This window comes from Sinocyclocheilus anshuiensis, unplaced genomic scaffold, assembly GCF_001515605.1.
Source record: "Sinocyclocheilus anshuiensis isolate Anshui unplaced genomic scaffold, SAMN03320099.WGS_v1.1 scaffold1296, whole genome shotgun sequence".
Taxonomy (NCBI): domain Eukaryota; kingdom Metazoa; phylum Chordata; class Actinopteri; order Cypriniformes; family Cyprinidae; genus Sinocyclocheilus; species Sinocyclocheilus anshuiensis.
The window spans coordinates 163,514-177,159 of record NW_015542415.1 but is presented as its reverse complement, the minus strand read 5'-3'; the positions used below and the strand labels follow the sequence as shown (position 1 = coordinate 177,159).

The 13,646-nt window shown below is 37.7% G+C and overlaps 1 protein-coding gene across 2 annotated transcripts in view; it reads right to left on the bottom strand.

The window, feature by feature from the left end:
* Positions 1-3,722: 3,722 nt before the first annotated feature.
* LOC107693447 (gap junction delta-2 protein-like) overlaps positions 3,723-13,646 on the bottom strand; it is a 31,116-nt gene continuing 21,192 nt past the window's right edge. For both annotated transcript variants that reach the window (XM_016492843.1, XM_016492844.1), the window contains one exon: positions 3,723-5,713. In XM_016492843.1, the coding sequence (XP_016348329.1) occupies positions 4,885-5,713 (829 nt within the window). In that variant the 3' untranslated portion in view covers positions 3,723-4,884. The remainder of the gene's footprint in view (positions 5,714-13,646) is intronic.

Below are 13,646 nucleotides of genomic sequence, written 5' to 3'. Positions count from 1 at the left end.
GCGGATATCGTCCTCTTTTGGAAGACCAAACAAAGTAGTTTCGCTTTCACAACAAAACACAGCGTCTTCACAACATGGCGGCGGCAACAACAATATTACAGCGAGAATCAAAGTTACACCTTCTTTCTTTGTTTGAACATTTGAGTGGCGTTATGCAAATCTTCCCACATCGTGATGTAGACATGTGGGGGCGTGTTAGAACGAGACGTTTTAGGAGGGCGTGGATGTGCCTTAACTTTTATAAAGAATATCTCTTTGGGTTTAAGACTTTAGTCTTTGCAACTTTAGGGATCTTATCTATGCACAAACAGCTTGTAACACTCCAAAGAGAAAGGAAAACTTGAAATTGCATCATATGACCCCTTTAATGTAAATAGGCTAATATGATATTATGTATTGCATTGTTACCTTAAATATGCACTATATATACACACAAATCAAGTAGAAGTGAAAGAGATGATCACTGCTAAGCAGAAAAGAAGTTAATTTCTAGTAGTTGAAACTGAAATGAAGTGTTATGTTGGAGCAGTAATGTAATCATCAGCAGAATTTAGAGGATACACACATCTGAGGTCCTTTTTTTCTAGTGTGTTTGACTTTTGACTATGAATACAAACTTCTTTGCTTTTACTTTTGTAGCTATTTTGCTAGTCAGCTCCCGACACGATGTCAGTCATACACGCAAATTCAAAGCATCACGTCTGGGCGTGTCAACGGGGCTCGCGCTCTTTTAAACTCGTAATTAACCGGTGAATGATCTGTCCAGAAATTATGCTGATTGACAGAACAATTTAATATTTAGAATACATTGCAATCACTCCAAAATAGATGACAACAACGCACACACCTGCATTAGGAGCTGTACTTCTTAGCCTTTTGCTTCACAGCACCTGAAGGATATGTTTGTCACGGCAAACATTCAGAAGGTGGCACCCGCTTTGAAACGGCAACATTAATTGGTTTAATTGCAGGTGAGTGACAATTCAACTATAGCCAATGAACAATGAGGCTAGTATTTGACTACCTGTCTTGATTGGTGGACTAGTGTATAGGGGATGTATGGAGGCCTCTCCTCGAAGTCCTAGGCCCTAGACAACTGCCTGCTCTGCCTATAGTTGTGTAAGGCTGGCCGCACACTAGACGATTTTAAGCCCGATTTGTATCCCTGAACGATCGGGGTGTGTGGCCCGATTCGAGGCTTGTCGCAAATGATTTTTTGTCCAAAAATCCTCTATTGTGTGGTGTCATTACGATTATTTATCTGCTCCCGATCGAGACGGAGCATCCCCGAACTCAAATCATATATATCAAACATGTTTGATATTTATGACTCTTGATCGGGCTGCCTCTGACGTGATGCCCGTGATAGCCAATGAGAGCGAGCAAGCGGCACCTACCGGATGTTGCGTGCTTCTATAGCTGAAACTAGGCAGCCACAAACATGTCATGAAAGCAGAGAACATCACCCATATTCTTTGTTATACTTTGTTTTTCACTGTGAAACAGAACGCGTGCCTGGAGAGCCAGCTGACAACGTTGATTGTCCTCTATTTGTTTTTCTTCTCAAGTCATGTTTGATCTCGCGAGTCTCCGTAAGATCACGTGTCACTGTGAAATCGTTCCTACAATCGACAAGTGTGTGGTCTCGTGGTCTGGTCGAATTGTCTAGTGTGTGCGTTCGGAGGATTATAAGGCTAAAAATCGGTTGAACTGTCTTCATGTCTGTGGTCTCCCATGGTTTTAAAATCGTTTAAGATTTGAAAATCTTCTAGTGTGCAGCCTACGTAGATTGTTGGCAGATTTTATACTAAGAAAACAGTTTAAAATGAATTTAACAACTATTTCTATAAAAGGTTTTCTCTTCACTGACTATATGTATTGCAGGGTTTACAAGTGGGATCCATTTGGATGTATTTTACAGCTACAAACGAAGAGTTTTGTTAGAATAATTGTATGTGTGTTTGGATCAGTTTTTGCCTGTGTGAAATTTTACATTGTGGGGACCAAAGGAGGAAAATAGCTCAATAAACACAATAAATAATGACTAAACAAAGTAAACATGCAGAAAGGTTCAAATGAGGGTTAGATTTAGGGGTAAAACATAAAAAATGTTTGACTCAATATAAAAACAACATAAGTCAATGGAAAGTCCCACTTTAGTAGAAAAAAATGGATGTAATAATGTGACCAAAGCCCTTACCTTTTTGTGGAAGTCTATAATGATCAGGTGTGCTAGATGATATGAGAAAAGGGGGAAAATATAGGTACAAAAATGTCATGTTTGTTGTATGTGTGTGTTATAGTTAATCTGAAGAGCTATCCACCTTATTCTTCCCGAAAGCCCGGGCACGGCCATTTGTCATGTTTATGGGTCTGGCTTCCGGTCTCATCCGCTTCCAGCTATTTTTAGCTGTACAAAACAGCTCGTTTTGCTGCTTGAAATTGCACATTTGTGTGTCTTATATTTTAATTATCCTTATTATGAACACGCTGGTTTGTAGTGCAAACAGTTTTACCGTTTACTGCACGTTGTTACTCTTCTCGTTATTTCCCTATAACGGCTAATGAAGCGGAAGTCTCACCCATATGCTTACTTCCGCTTTGAATAATAAGGTGGATATTTGTCTTTCAAAATTCAGAGAATTTCATTTGAAATCTGAAGGCTTGCGATCACCTACAAGTAAAAACTATAAATATGATAGAAGACCTATTTCCAAACATTTATTTAACAATATTAATGACTTAAAATTGAAGTAACTTTGAAGATGGCACTTTTCTAAATAAAACATAGTTGCAATGCAGGATCATTTATATTCCATATGAAGAGAGATGCCAGCAGCACAGACAATAGGAGCTATACTTAGCTTGTGTAACAGCTCTGACTCATTCCACATTAGTTAGCAACCATTACATTGTCTTATCTACACACATTTTCATTTAATTTCCGATTTAGCAGCTTCTCTCTTTATTGGTAATGTTTTAGGCAAGATCAGGAATTCATTTGGCTATTCATGCCTCACACTCACTAGGTTTCTATCCAACCATTTTTTATGCAGATTCTGAATTAAGAAATCCTAAATGTAAAAACTTGATATGTGCATAAACTCTCAAAATGTGTGGTTCTATACTGAGGTGGATTTTCTCCAAAATCACATTAAATTGATGGAAACATTTGAATGACATTTAGACTATTTGGGCATGTGTTTCTGCTCATACTCGCAACAAGGATAGCAACAGAGAAGCTTCTTCAAGTAATGTGTATAGTTGATAAAAATATAATGTTGCACATTCTCTTTAGCTACATTTTCAGAAATTCACCTGAAAATGTCAAACATTTGGATGGAAACCCTACAGTGTTTAGTGTGTGAATGCTTTTCCAACTGGGTCAAGGTAAAAAACACACACACACTTTCTCTCTGTCATTCAGAGAACATCTATGCAGGTGATCCAGTGCTCTGTATTGGTTTGATAGAGTCTTTGATTTATGTTTTCACTGCCTTCATCCCTGCAATTGCATTCTGGACAAAAACCCTCCAGCATAGCATGCCCACTTAGATGGAAATACACATGTGCACACGCATGCACAGAAACAAGTGACGAGGAAATCTTTACGCCATTATATTTCATTTATTTCTTTAATAGTTTATTCATTTATTTTTATGACATATATTTATTTATAATTTATATATATCTTTATATATTATTGCTACATTGGAGCCTTACTCAGTACTCTCTCTGCCATTCCCATAGCGCTATAGATCTCCTCCCGCATGCTTCAGAATACACCTCAAAAATACTGGGTGCAAAAAAGAAACAGTCTGATTCTATACACAGCTCGTAACACTATCTAGCCATTCTAATGATGCATCGTAACATGCCTTTGTCTGGAAATGCCCATAGTATAAAATCACTATTTTTCCTGTCCATTACAGAACAAATGCAGATAAACAACACAATTTTTTTTCTTTCTTTTTTCTTTTTGGCAATCAGTGTGTACTTCTTGTTAAATAATGGCAAAAGCTACACTTCGGTGTGTGAAATACATGGATGCTGCAATATCGATATTATAAGATATGTACAGTAATGAATGGGGGGGGGGATTTGGACTGGGGACTGTGGTGTGTCAATGTTGATTTTTGCACGAGGATGGAGTCTCTTATGGCCCTCCAGCAAATGTGGGGGTGGTTTATCAGAAGATGAATGTTCGTTTTTTCTCTTCTTGCCTTGTATACTTAATAGCTATATCTATAAAACTATGCAGAAAGAGACAGAGAAAACGAAAGAGAGAAAGTGGGGGAGAGGCGTAGAGGAGTCTGTGCTGAGGTACAGTTTTATACTCTTTTGTTTGTCCTCCTTTTTTTTCTTTCTAGTTGTTCAAAACATGAGGGATGTCTCAGCATTGACCCTGGAGAACATTTTTCATATTTTACAATGTTTCTGAGTCACATGCTGAGCTGCTCTCTAGCCTTATCCCTCCATCTTTCCATCTCTTTTGACATCAAGCAACTCGAATCAGTTTTGTTTCTTAAATGTCTCTTTTTCTGTTGGAAGACTTTTGTTCTTAAGCGAGGCTCAGGAATATCAGTATGTGTGTGAGTGTGTGTGGTGTATACGTGTTTGTCGATTAAGTATGAGTCCCGTTCTGTTCCCCAACGCTCACCATTAAAGTCTGAAAAAGCAGTTTTGGTCTCCATAAAGTTTAGAATGCCAAATCTGATTTACTCCAGTCCTCCCTCATCCGTTTGCTTTTTTGTTTTCACCCTACCCCTCTCTCACCTGTCCAAACTATGCAAAAAATATGCAGTGTCAAGTCTGCAGCACAGGGCGTGGCCGTCGCCTCATCAGCCACTCCCAACCTCGTCTAAGCCCCTCCCCTATTCGCTGTCAGACATAGGCCGATTCGCTAGACTGGGTGCGGCCCAGGTTGGGCACTGAGGAAAGGTGGGACACATCCTTTTTCCGGATCTCACAAATGGACTTTCTGCGAGCCTGGACGCCACGGATGGCCGTCTTAATCTTCCGCCAGCCCAGATGGTTGAGCTCAGCCAAATTTAGCACCACACAGAGCCCGCTAACTGCGAACATGAACACCAGGAAAACTGTCTTCTCCGTGGGACGTGACACGTAGCATTCAACCTCCTTCACGCAAGGGTAGCGGTCACACTCAAACATGGCGGGAACATTGAATCCATACAGGAAGTACTGGCCGACAAGAAAGCTGATTTCCAGAACGTTCCGGAACACCACTTGTATGACATAGAAACGGGAGATGCCCTCCTGCTGACGGATCTTGGCACTTTTGGAGTATGTGACCCCCTGCGGAATGTTGGGAATGTCTTTCAAATCCAGACAGTCAGGGTCATCTTTGCTTTCCGGGTGCACCAGGATACCGTTGATGTTGCGGAGCTTGCGGCTCGGCGTGTGTCCATGGTCGATGTATGGGCCGTGCAGGAGGGAGTAACTGCGATCTTTGTACTTGGCAGACTGGTGCACTGAGTAAGTGATAAAACAGAGGCTGGGTGTACACACCAAGATGATCTGGAAAACCCAGTAACGGATATGGGAGATGGGGAAGGCTTTATCGTAGCAGGCCTGGTTGCAACCCGGTTGCAGCGTGTTACATATAAACATAATCTGTTCATCCTCATACACCTTCTCTCCCACTATACCCACGATCAGGATCCGGAATATCACCACCACTGTCAGCAGGATCCTTTGGGGGAGAGAAAAGAAGAGACAGGGAGAATCATGGGAAGGCAGAGATAGAGACGGGATTGAAGAGAGGAAGGAAGAAAAAAGGATTAGATTTCATTTTCATTGCTTTTCAACAGCACAGAGCTACATTGCATTTCTAACTCCCTCTATCTTACAAATGCAGACACGTGTGCAAAACAACTAAATAGTGAGTAATTACTGTAAGAAGCGGAGGTAAAGCAGGCATTTAACATTTCCCTGCTACTCATTTTAAGCTTAAATTTGTAATATTTAAAATATAATATAAAAAATAAAAAAAATTATTATATGTAATATAAAAAAAAAAATTATATTTCAGCTTAATATGAAAAGCGATTCCTAATATTTCAGCTTAATATGAAAAAAAGTAAGCGATTCCTATTTTACCTACATTCCTTATATTTTTGTTTCATTTTGACCAGCCTGACTCTGGTTCAACCAATGATGTGAATTTGTAGGCGGGGCTATCGATTTGTATGACTAAATGGCAGATGGGTAACCTGGGGCAAGTTCAAGCTCAACCCGGTATGCACCGTTTTGCTACGGTTTCCGGTTTGAATGACATGTTTCCTGGAAACGGTGTGCAACGGGGTTTGAGATGCGTTTTCTCTTGTTTGGTGGGTGTGTCAAACATGTCAGCCCAATCAGCAGCATGTATGTAAACCACGCGGTATTAAAGAGACAGCTCGCACAATGTAATTAACATCCAAATAAATTCACAAGAGCAAGTATATTGTTTGCACATGTTTAATTACATTAAAGGCAAAATAACTGAAATAATAAGGGAACAAGTATAGATCTGGAACTTCTTTAAGTCTGTCTAAATATCATTTAGTAATTGCAATGTCTTCTGGTCCATATCCTTTCCTTAGGAAGGTGTGCTAAATACTGATTAATGTAACATAAAAATACTATACATATTTATATATTTTGCTATTGTATTATGGAGTGACACTTTCATAAACTTTTCTATACCCCTCTGATTATATAATGGTAAATATTACAATATCATAGCACAACAACAGTGATCAGCAATAATGAGAAGCCTAATACTCACAATAAAAATAATACGGTCATATAGATCCTAACACAGTTTTGGAGGTAAGAAGTGGATTATCCTTCACCTGAAATGTTTGTCTTTTCATCCTGAAATGTGAGGCAAATGTTGGATCACAATAATTAGGAACCACAGTTTCCACAAATTCCTTCATTTGATTGGGATGTTCTCTTTTATTCTGGACGGCAAGGGCAGTCACTGTACCATCGAGCGTATTTTGCAGTATTAAACACGTATTTATACTGATTTCATCAGGCTCCGAAAATTCTTCAAAAAGAACACAAAGAATGGCCTTCTCAGCTGCCATAGTTGCAACTCTTGCGTCATCAGAACAGGGTGTTCAACGCATCAACGTTTCCGTTAGAAAAACGTTTTGCACCGTTTTTGTCGGGGCTGAACGCAGCCCTGTTTGAAAAAGAATCATTAAGTGTGTTCAACTTAATGTGATGCTGCACAGACATGTTTTTATGACAGTAAACATTATTTTCATGTAATCTTAATGTTGTATAATAAAACTGATAAAAAAATATATAGAACTCACTTTTTTGGTATTTAAGTAGTCTAGGTGCTGATAAAGCTGTGAAGAGAGTAATGAATGAAAAGGGTTTTGTTGCTGCCTGTAGACATCTGAATGTCTGAATATTGAAATATATTTTTATTAAAACAAGAAATGATACTCTAAATCTGAAACTAAAACCATAGGTGAATCATTCAGTCATTTTTTCAAATCACTGATTCATTTAGAAGTGAAGCCTGTCTTTTGAATGGGTCACTGAATCATTGGCTCGATTCATTCAAAACTGAGGAGTAATGAAACAGTGCTGTGTGTTGCTCTGAGACTCAAAACAGTTTTGTTCTGGCTTTGTTTGGAGCTGTTTTCATTAGCAAAATTGAGCAAAACAGACAATATTGTGTCTAAACTTTAAACCATATTAACTATTTATTGTATAAAAACTATTGTATAAAATAAATATCACATTTGTAATTGTGATATTCAGAAAAAAACAGCACTCTTGCTCATGTGATATTGCTAAAGTATATCATATAAGACAAAAAGCCATATGGAGCATGCCCTCATATCTGGAAATTTAGGTCATATAACAGCATTCTAGTCTACATCACACAGTCAGTCGTTGTCCTGAATCATGTTCGTCAGCAACTGCATGCAACATAAGATGACATACAGGGCTGGGCTGGGTTGGGTGTGTTAAATACCTTCATTTTAATGTGTTTTTTTTTTCTAAATTAACATGTTAAATTGATAGCCCTACTGTTTATTTGACAAATATTGCATCTAATCCATTTCATCTGCGTTAAAGAAAGGAAATTCCATGCAAGGGTCACTACGGGAAGCAAAAAGTATATGACTTGACTTTGTCAAAGTTGAAGTCAAAAACACCTAATTTTGGCTAATGTATGGAGCCCTGGATATGACATGCTCTTGAAAAAATAAAATATATTGTGGCCCCAAATTAAGAATTCATTCACATGATTTAATTCATTTCTTTGTTTTAGTCAAATCACGTTGTACTTTGCTCCTTTGTTTTAATTTGGGTAAATTGTGTCAATGATTTAACTAAAACAGCGACAGAATTAATACATTGTGGGAATGAATTAAGACAATTTAATGTGGCCACAATTTAAGTAAAATTTACTAAAATGATAAACTAAAATGTTTTTTCCTGCAAGTCATGTGCAGGGCTCCGTACTAATGGTAGTGGTGCCGAAATAAAAAACTTCATCATTCAAGAGCACCTTTCATGTTTTAACATTCATTCACATGTGGGTATGTGTGCAGGCATATGTTCCCTGCTGATGATAACTGGGGCATACTGCATCAAGGCCATCAGAGTTTGTGTTGGGACGACTGTCTGTTTGTGTATCCCGATATCTGCTCTCTTATCAGTTCTTTGTGAACTTGCAAACTTAAATCTGTACACAGCGGAAAATTAAATGAAGAAACATACACACACAGAAATCCAGACACTAGCACAGACTCAGACACATCTGATCATAGTGACAGATAAGAACAGAGGAGATGCGTGATCACACATGCAGCATACTAATATGACATACAACACACAATATGAGTGTCCTGATGAGAACACCTTGAAGCTTTACGCATGGGACTCACGTGAGTGTGCCATTTAGAGCGAAACATCTCCACCCTTCTGCCTCACACACACTGTCTGTCTAGCTCTGTTTCTCACACACATCAACACACACAGATCCACACACACTGTTGTGCTAAGACTGTCCTTCACTAACAGTAACCTTGCTGTAGAAACAGCCATGACGTTATTTTATTGCAGGCTGGTCTTGATGCATGATCACATACATTTTCTCTCTCTCTCTCTCTCTCTCTCTCTTTCTCACACACACACACACACACACACACACACATAGTGTGAGCTATATAGTACATATATACAGTATTTTTCATTCAGTATTGTATGAAACATGTAATCATAAAGTACTTAACTTAGACTTTTGACCTTGTTAAGCTACTAACTGCAACAATGACATTTTCTGTTCATCCTTGAAGAATGATTCATATAGCCCTCAGTCCAATTCCCTCTGCTTATTTTTAGCATATTGGATGGTGTAGCTTAGTAGACTGCGCTTGTCGGAAGGAGGGACTTTGTAGAAAACGACTCGTTTGAGAGAGGCAGGGCAGTGTTTTTTGAACATTAAAGCATGTCAACATATTCTGTTACACCAAATACACAAAATAATGATCTTTAAAAAAGCATCATATGACCCCTTTAAGATCTGGGTTGGTAACGAAAAGGTTGCATGAGGAGATGCTTGAAATATAACTAGTATGTGCCCCTGAGCACAGCACTTAACCTTAGGTTTCTCTACAGAGACTGTCCTTGTAACTTAACATAGTGTCATTCTACAGTAAACTTGCATAAATTTGTAAAAACACTGAGCAACAGCCTTGACTGTGTGGCGATAAATAATGAAACAATTATTCTATTTTATATTTTACATTGTTGTGATTCAGTTGGCATATTAAGATGTACAAGGTATATACACTAATGTTCAAAAGTTTAGGGTCAGTAAGATTTTTAAATATTTTTGAAAGACCTTTTTTATGCTCACCAAGGTTAATTTGTTTGATTAAAAACACAGTAAAACATTAATATTGTGAAATATTATTACAAATTAAACATAACTGTTTTATATTTTCATATTTTGAAATGTGATAATTCCTGTGAGGCAAAGCTGAATTTTCATTAGCTGTTACTCCAGTCTTAAGTAACTTTCAGAAATCATTATAATATGCTGATTTGCTGCTCAATAAATATTTCTTATTATTTTGCTGCTTTATATTTTTGTGGAAAATGCAATAGTGTTTTTCAGGATTCTTCAATATTCTTCACTAAGTTGAAAAGAACAGCATTTGTTTGAAATACAATGATTTTTACAATGTTTTGTAAAATCATAAATGTCTTCACTGCCCTTTGATCAGTTTAATGCACTCAAGCTGAAACTGATAAATTAAAGTATTCATTTAAAAACTTTTGAAAAGTAGTATATTTCTCAGGATAGAGAGTAATGAAGACTAACTGCTTGCTTACTAACGGTGGAGAGTCACAAGAGCAGTTTCCCCCTCATAGACTTAATGAAAGTGAATGAGTTGAAATGATGAAGGCATTCCTGATGAATTTTCAGAGTGACTTTAGCAACTGTTTATACAATATCAGGGCAGTGATGGGCAGTCAATGCAAAAAAATAGAGCTGTTTTGATATTTGTGCATATTTGTATTCTGAAAGTTAATTTGATGAAAAGTGAGTGATTTAAAGGTGTTATTTTCAATGCTTCAAGGGTTTATTGCCTCAGAAAAAAAAGAAAAAAAGAAAGAATTTAAGTACACAGCCCTGTACCTTTTTCTCTTCTCATTCTTTTTCTTCCAAACAAGGTTTACAATGTTGTGATTAATTCAGCAGCAGGTTGATTTGGTTCATGACATATAATTCTTCATTAAAGAAAGAAATGTTTGAAATTGCTATAGAGAAAATGAATGTGAAAAGAATAATGTGATATAATTTGCACTCTGAGTCAGAAGCTAATGTTAGCTCATTGCTGTCTAGGACGGTTAGCACTAGTTTTAATGGACATATGGTGAACATTTGCGCTGTGCTAAGTAGGACAGTTATGACTCTTGCTCAAACTCAACTGCACTTTATTTTATTGTAGTATAACAGCAAGAGATGTTTCTTGGTTCTAACGGTGTAACCTTTATATAACACTTAATAATAATTACTGTAGGGTACGAAAAAAAAACTAACATTAGCTCTTTGCACTGTATCAATGGCCAAAGGCCCTGGTGGGTCTTTAAATTAGCAGCACATCCCCCACTCCCTGCTGCCGTTACTATAGCAACCACATAGTGAACCACTCAGCACTCTGCACTGTACCAAAGAGAGAGAGAGAGAGCAATAAGGAGGGAGAAATGATTGATGGAATATTGGGAAAGAGAGGAAAGAGTAGAGCCTGGAATGAGAGAGAAAGAAAGCAAGTGGGCGTACCAAGGGCACAGGAAGGAACAAACCTACATACCAAGAGTGTGGAAATGGGGGATGATGAAAAACACATAGGGACTGAGAAAGAGAGACATCTCAAGGTGAACTAAAGAGAGAGAAAGAAAGAGCTTGAATATGACAAGTAAAGGAAGGAGTCAAAAGGAGACAGACAGATGGACAGAGCCAGACTAGAGGAGCAACGAGACAAATAGACAGATGGAGAGAGACGACTGGGAGCAAGTACCGAGAAACAGCATATTCAGGAAATAAAGCATACTGAAGGACTCCTTTTAAAGCACCTGGTATGTGTGCAGTAACACGCATATATATATTTTTGTAGTTTTTTAGTAGTAGTTTTTGTAGTTTTATAGTTTGCAGCAGTGTAATTTACAGTGAATTGAGCATGTGTGATGGTGGGGCTTTGTGTGTGTGTGTGTGTGTGTGTGTGTGTGTGTGAGCAAGCAACTGGAAATGTGTACGGTACACTGACTCTCTCCATGTTTGGACATGAGACTGTCAAGCTTTCTGTGCTTTTGTTGTCTCTAAAGTCAGGTAAACCTTTAAACACATTGTTTTTATGTAAGATGTGTCCACCTTTCACCTTCCAATCACAAAAAGTGATTTTCTTACTTGTTTTTTTTTCCAGTACAAATATCCAGACTTTCTTAAATCAAGTCCAATCATTTTCCAAAAAACATATAAAAATGAAGTGTTTAAGCTTAAAAGAAGAAAACAATATCTGCCAATGGGGAAAGAAAAATAAATTTGTCTTCTTTTTCAGTTTAGTTTTTTTCCCTCAAGTAAATGTGTCTTTATTTTAAAATGTTTAGATATTTGTAATGGAAAACAAAAATACTTAGTAAGAAAAACACTTTTTTTCAGTGCACATGCAAAGATGACACAAAACAAACACACATCTCCACACATGTACATAAGAATAGTATATAAGTATTCTATTTCCCAAGTATACTTATACACACCCACACACCAACAACACACAATTTTTGAGGGGCGAAATAACGCTCCAAGTGTTGTATTTATTTTTACATACCAGGAAGAATAAGGAAAGTTTACTAGAACTAACAGCATCTTCTCGCAGGCTATCAGTTATTCATGAACTTTGAGAGCTTTTCTGAGATTTTCAACTCACATTCTCTGTGTCTCTCTCCATCTTCTCTCTTTCTCCACATCAAAACACACTTGTTCTTCAAATAAACAATGTTCCTGGTAAGAAAGCAATTCCTTGCCATGTATTTATATCTGACCATCTCATCTCATTTTGTACAGCTGACCTGACCTGTGTCATGTGTCCTGGTGCCCCTCTGCCTTTCCACAGAAGCACCTAATATGTCAATGAAGAACCTGTGCTTTTGATGTGGATGTTTATTGTGCTATCAAAACGAGGACATCACAGACCACTTTTGTTTTTATAAAAAGCTAATTATAATGACTTTAACCCCAACAACACTATCTGTTTTTTGTTTTTTTTTAAACATTATGATTTGATTCTCCAAATGAGGGCATCCTCAAAGAGAGGTTTTATCATATTTAAATAACTGCTGTAGACACACTTGTCTCCAAAGGATAGCTAAATAAACCCCAAAACACACACACACACACACACACACACACACACACGCACGCACTTATTCAAACATGGAAAACCAGGACACTGGGACAGATATGTGTTTGCAAATTACTATCACTCTAGAGATTTACCTCACATGCTCTCTACCTCTTCCACTAACTCACTCGCTCTCTTTCTCCTTCTCTGTGTCTCCTCTGTGTCAATAAAGACTTCCTACTTCAAACAAGATACAACTAGTAATGTCCTACATCCTATGTGAAAAAAGTTTTTCAAATATGAAAAAAAATTTGATTCCCTAGAGACAAACCAAGTAGATAAAAGGATGAGATGTAATGTTAATTGTATGCATGCACCATGACATGAAAAAAATAAAAAATTTGTTTGATCTACACACTCAAGGTGTGTGTGTGTGTGTGTGTGTGTGTGTGTGTGTGTGTGTGTGTGATTTGTGTACCTGTTTTTCTATTCTGGTGGGGACTTAAACCTGAATACACACAGACTCATGGGGACTCGTGTCACGGTGGGGACCTAAACTGAGGTCCCCACAGGTAAACAAGCTAATAAATCACACAGAATGAAGTTTTTTTAAAATCTGAAAATGCAGAAAGTTTCCTGTAAGGGGTAGGTTTAGGTGTAGGGTTGGTGTAGTGCAATAGAATATACGGTCTGTACAGTAGAAAAACCATTACGCCTATGGAGAGTCCCCACAAGGATAGCAAACCAGACGTGTGTGTG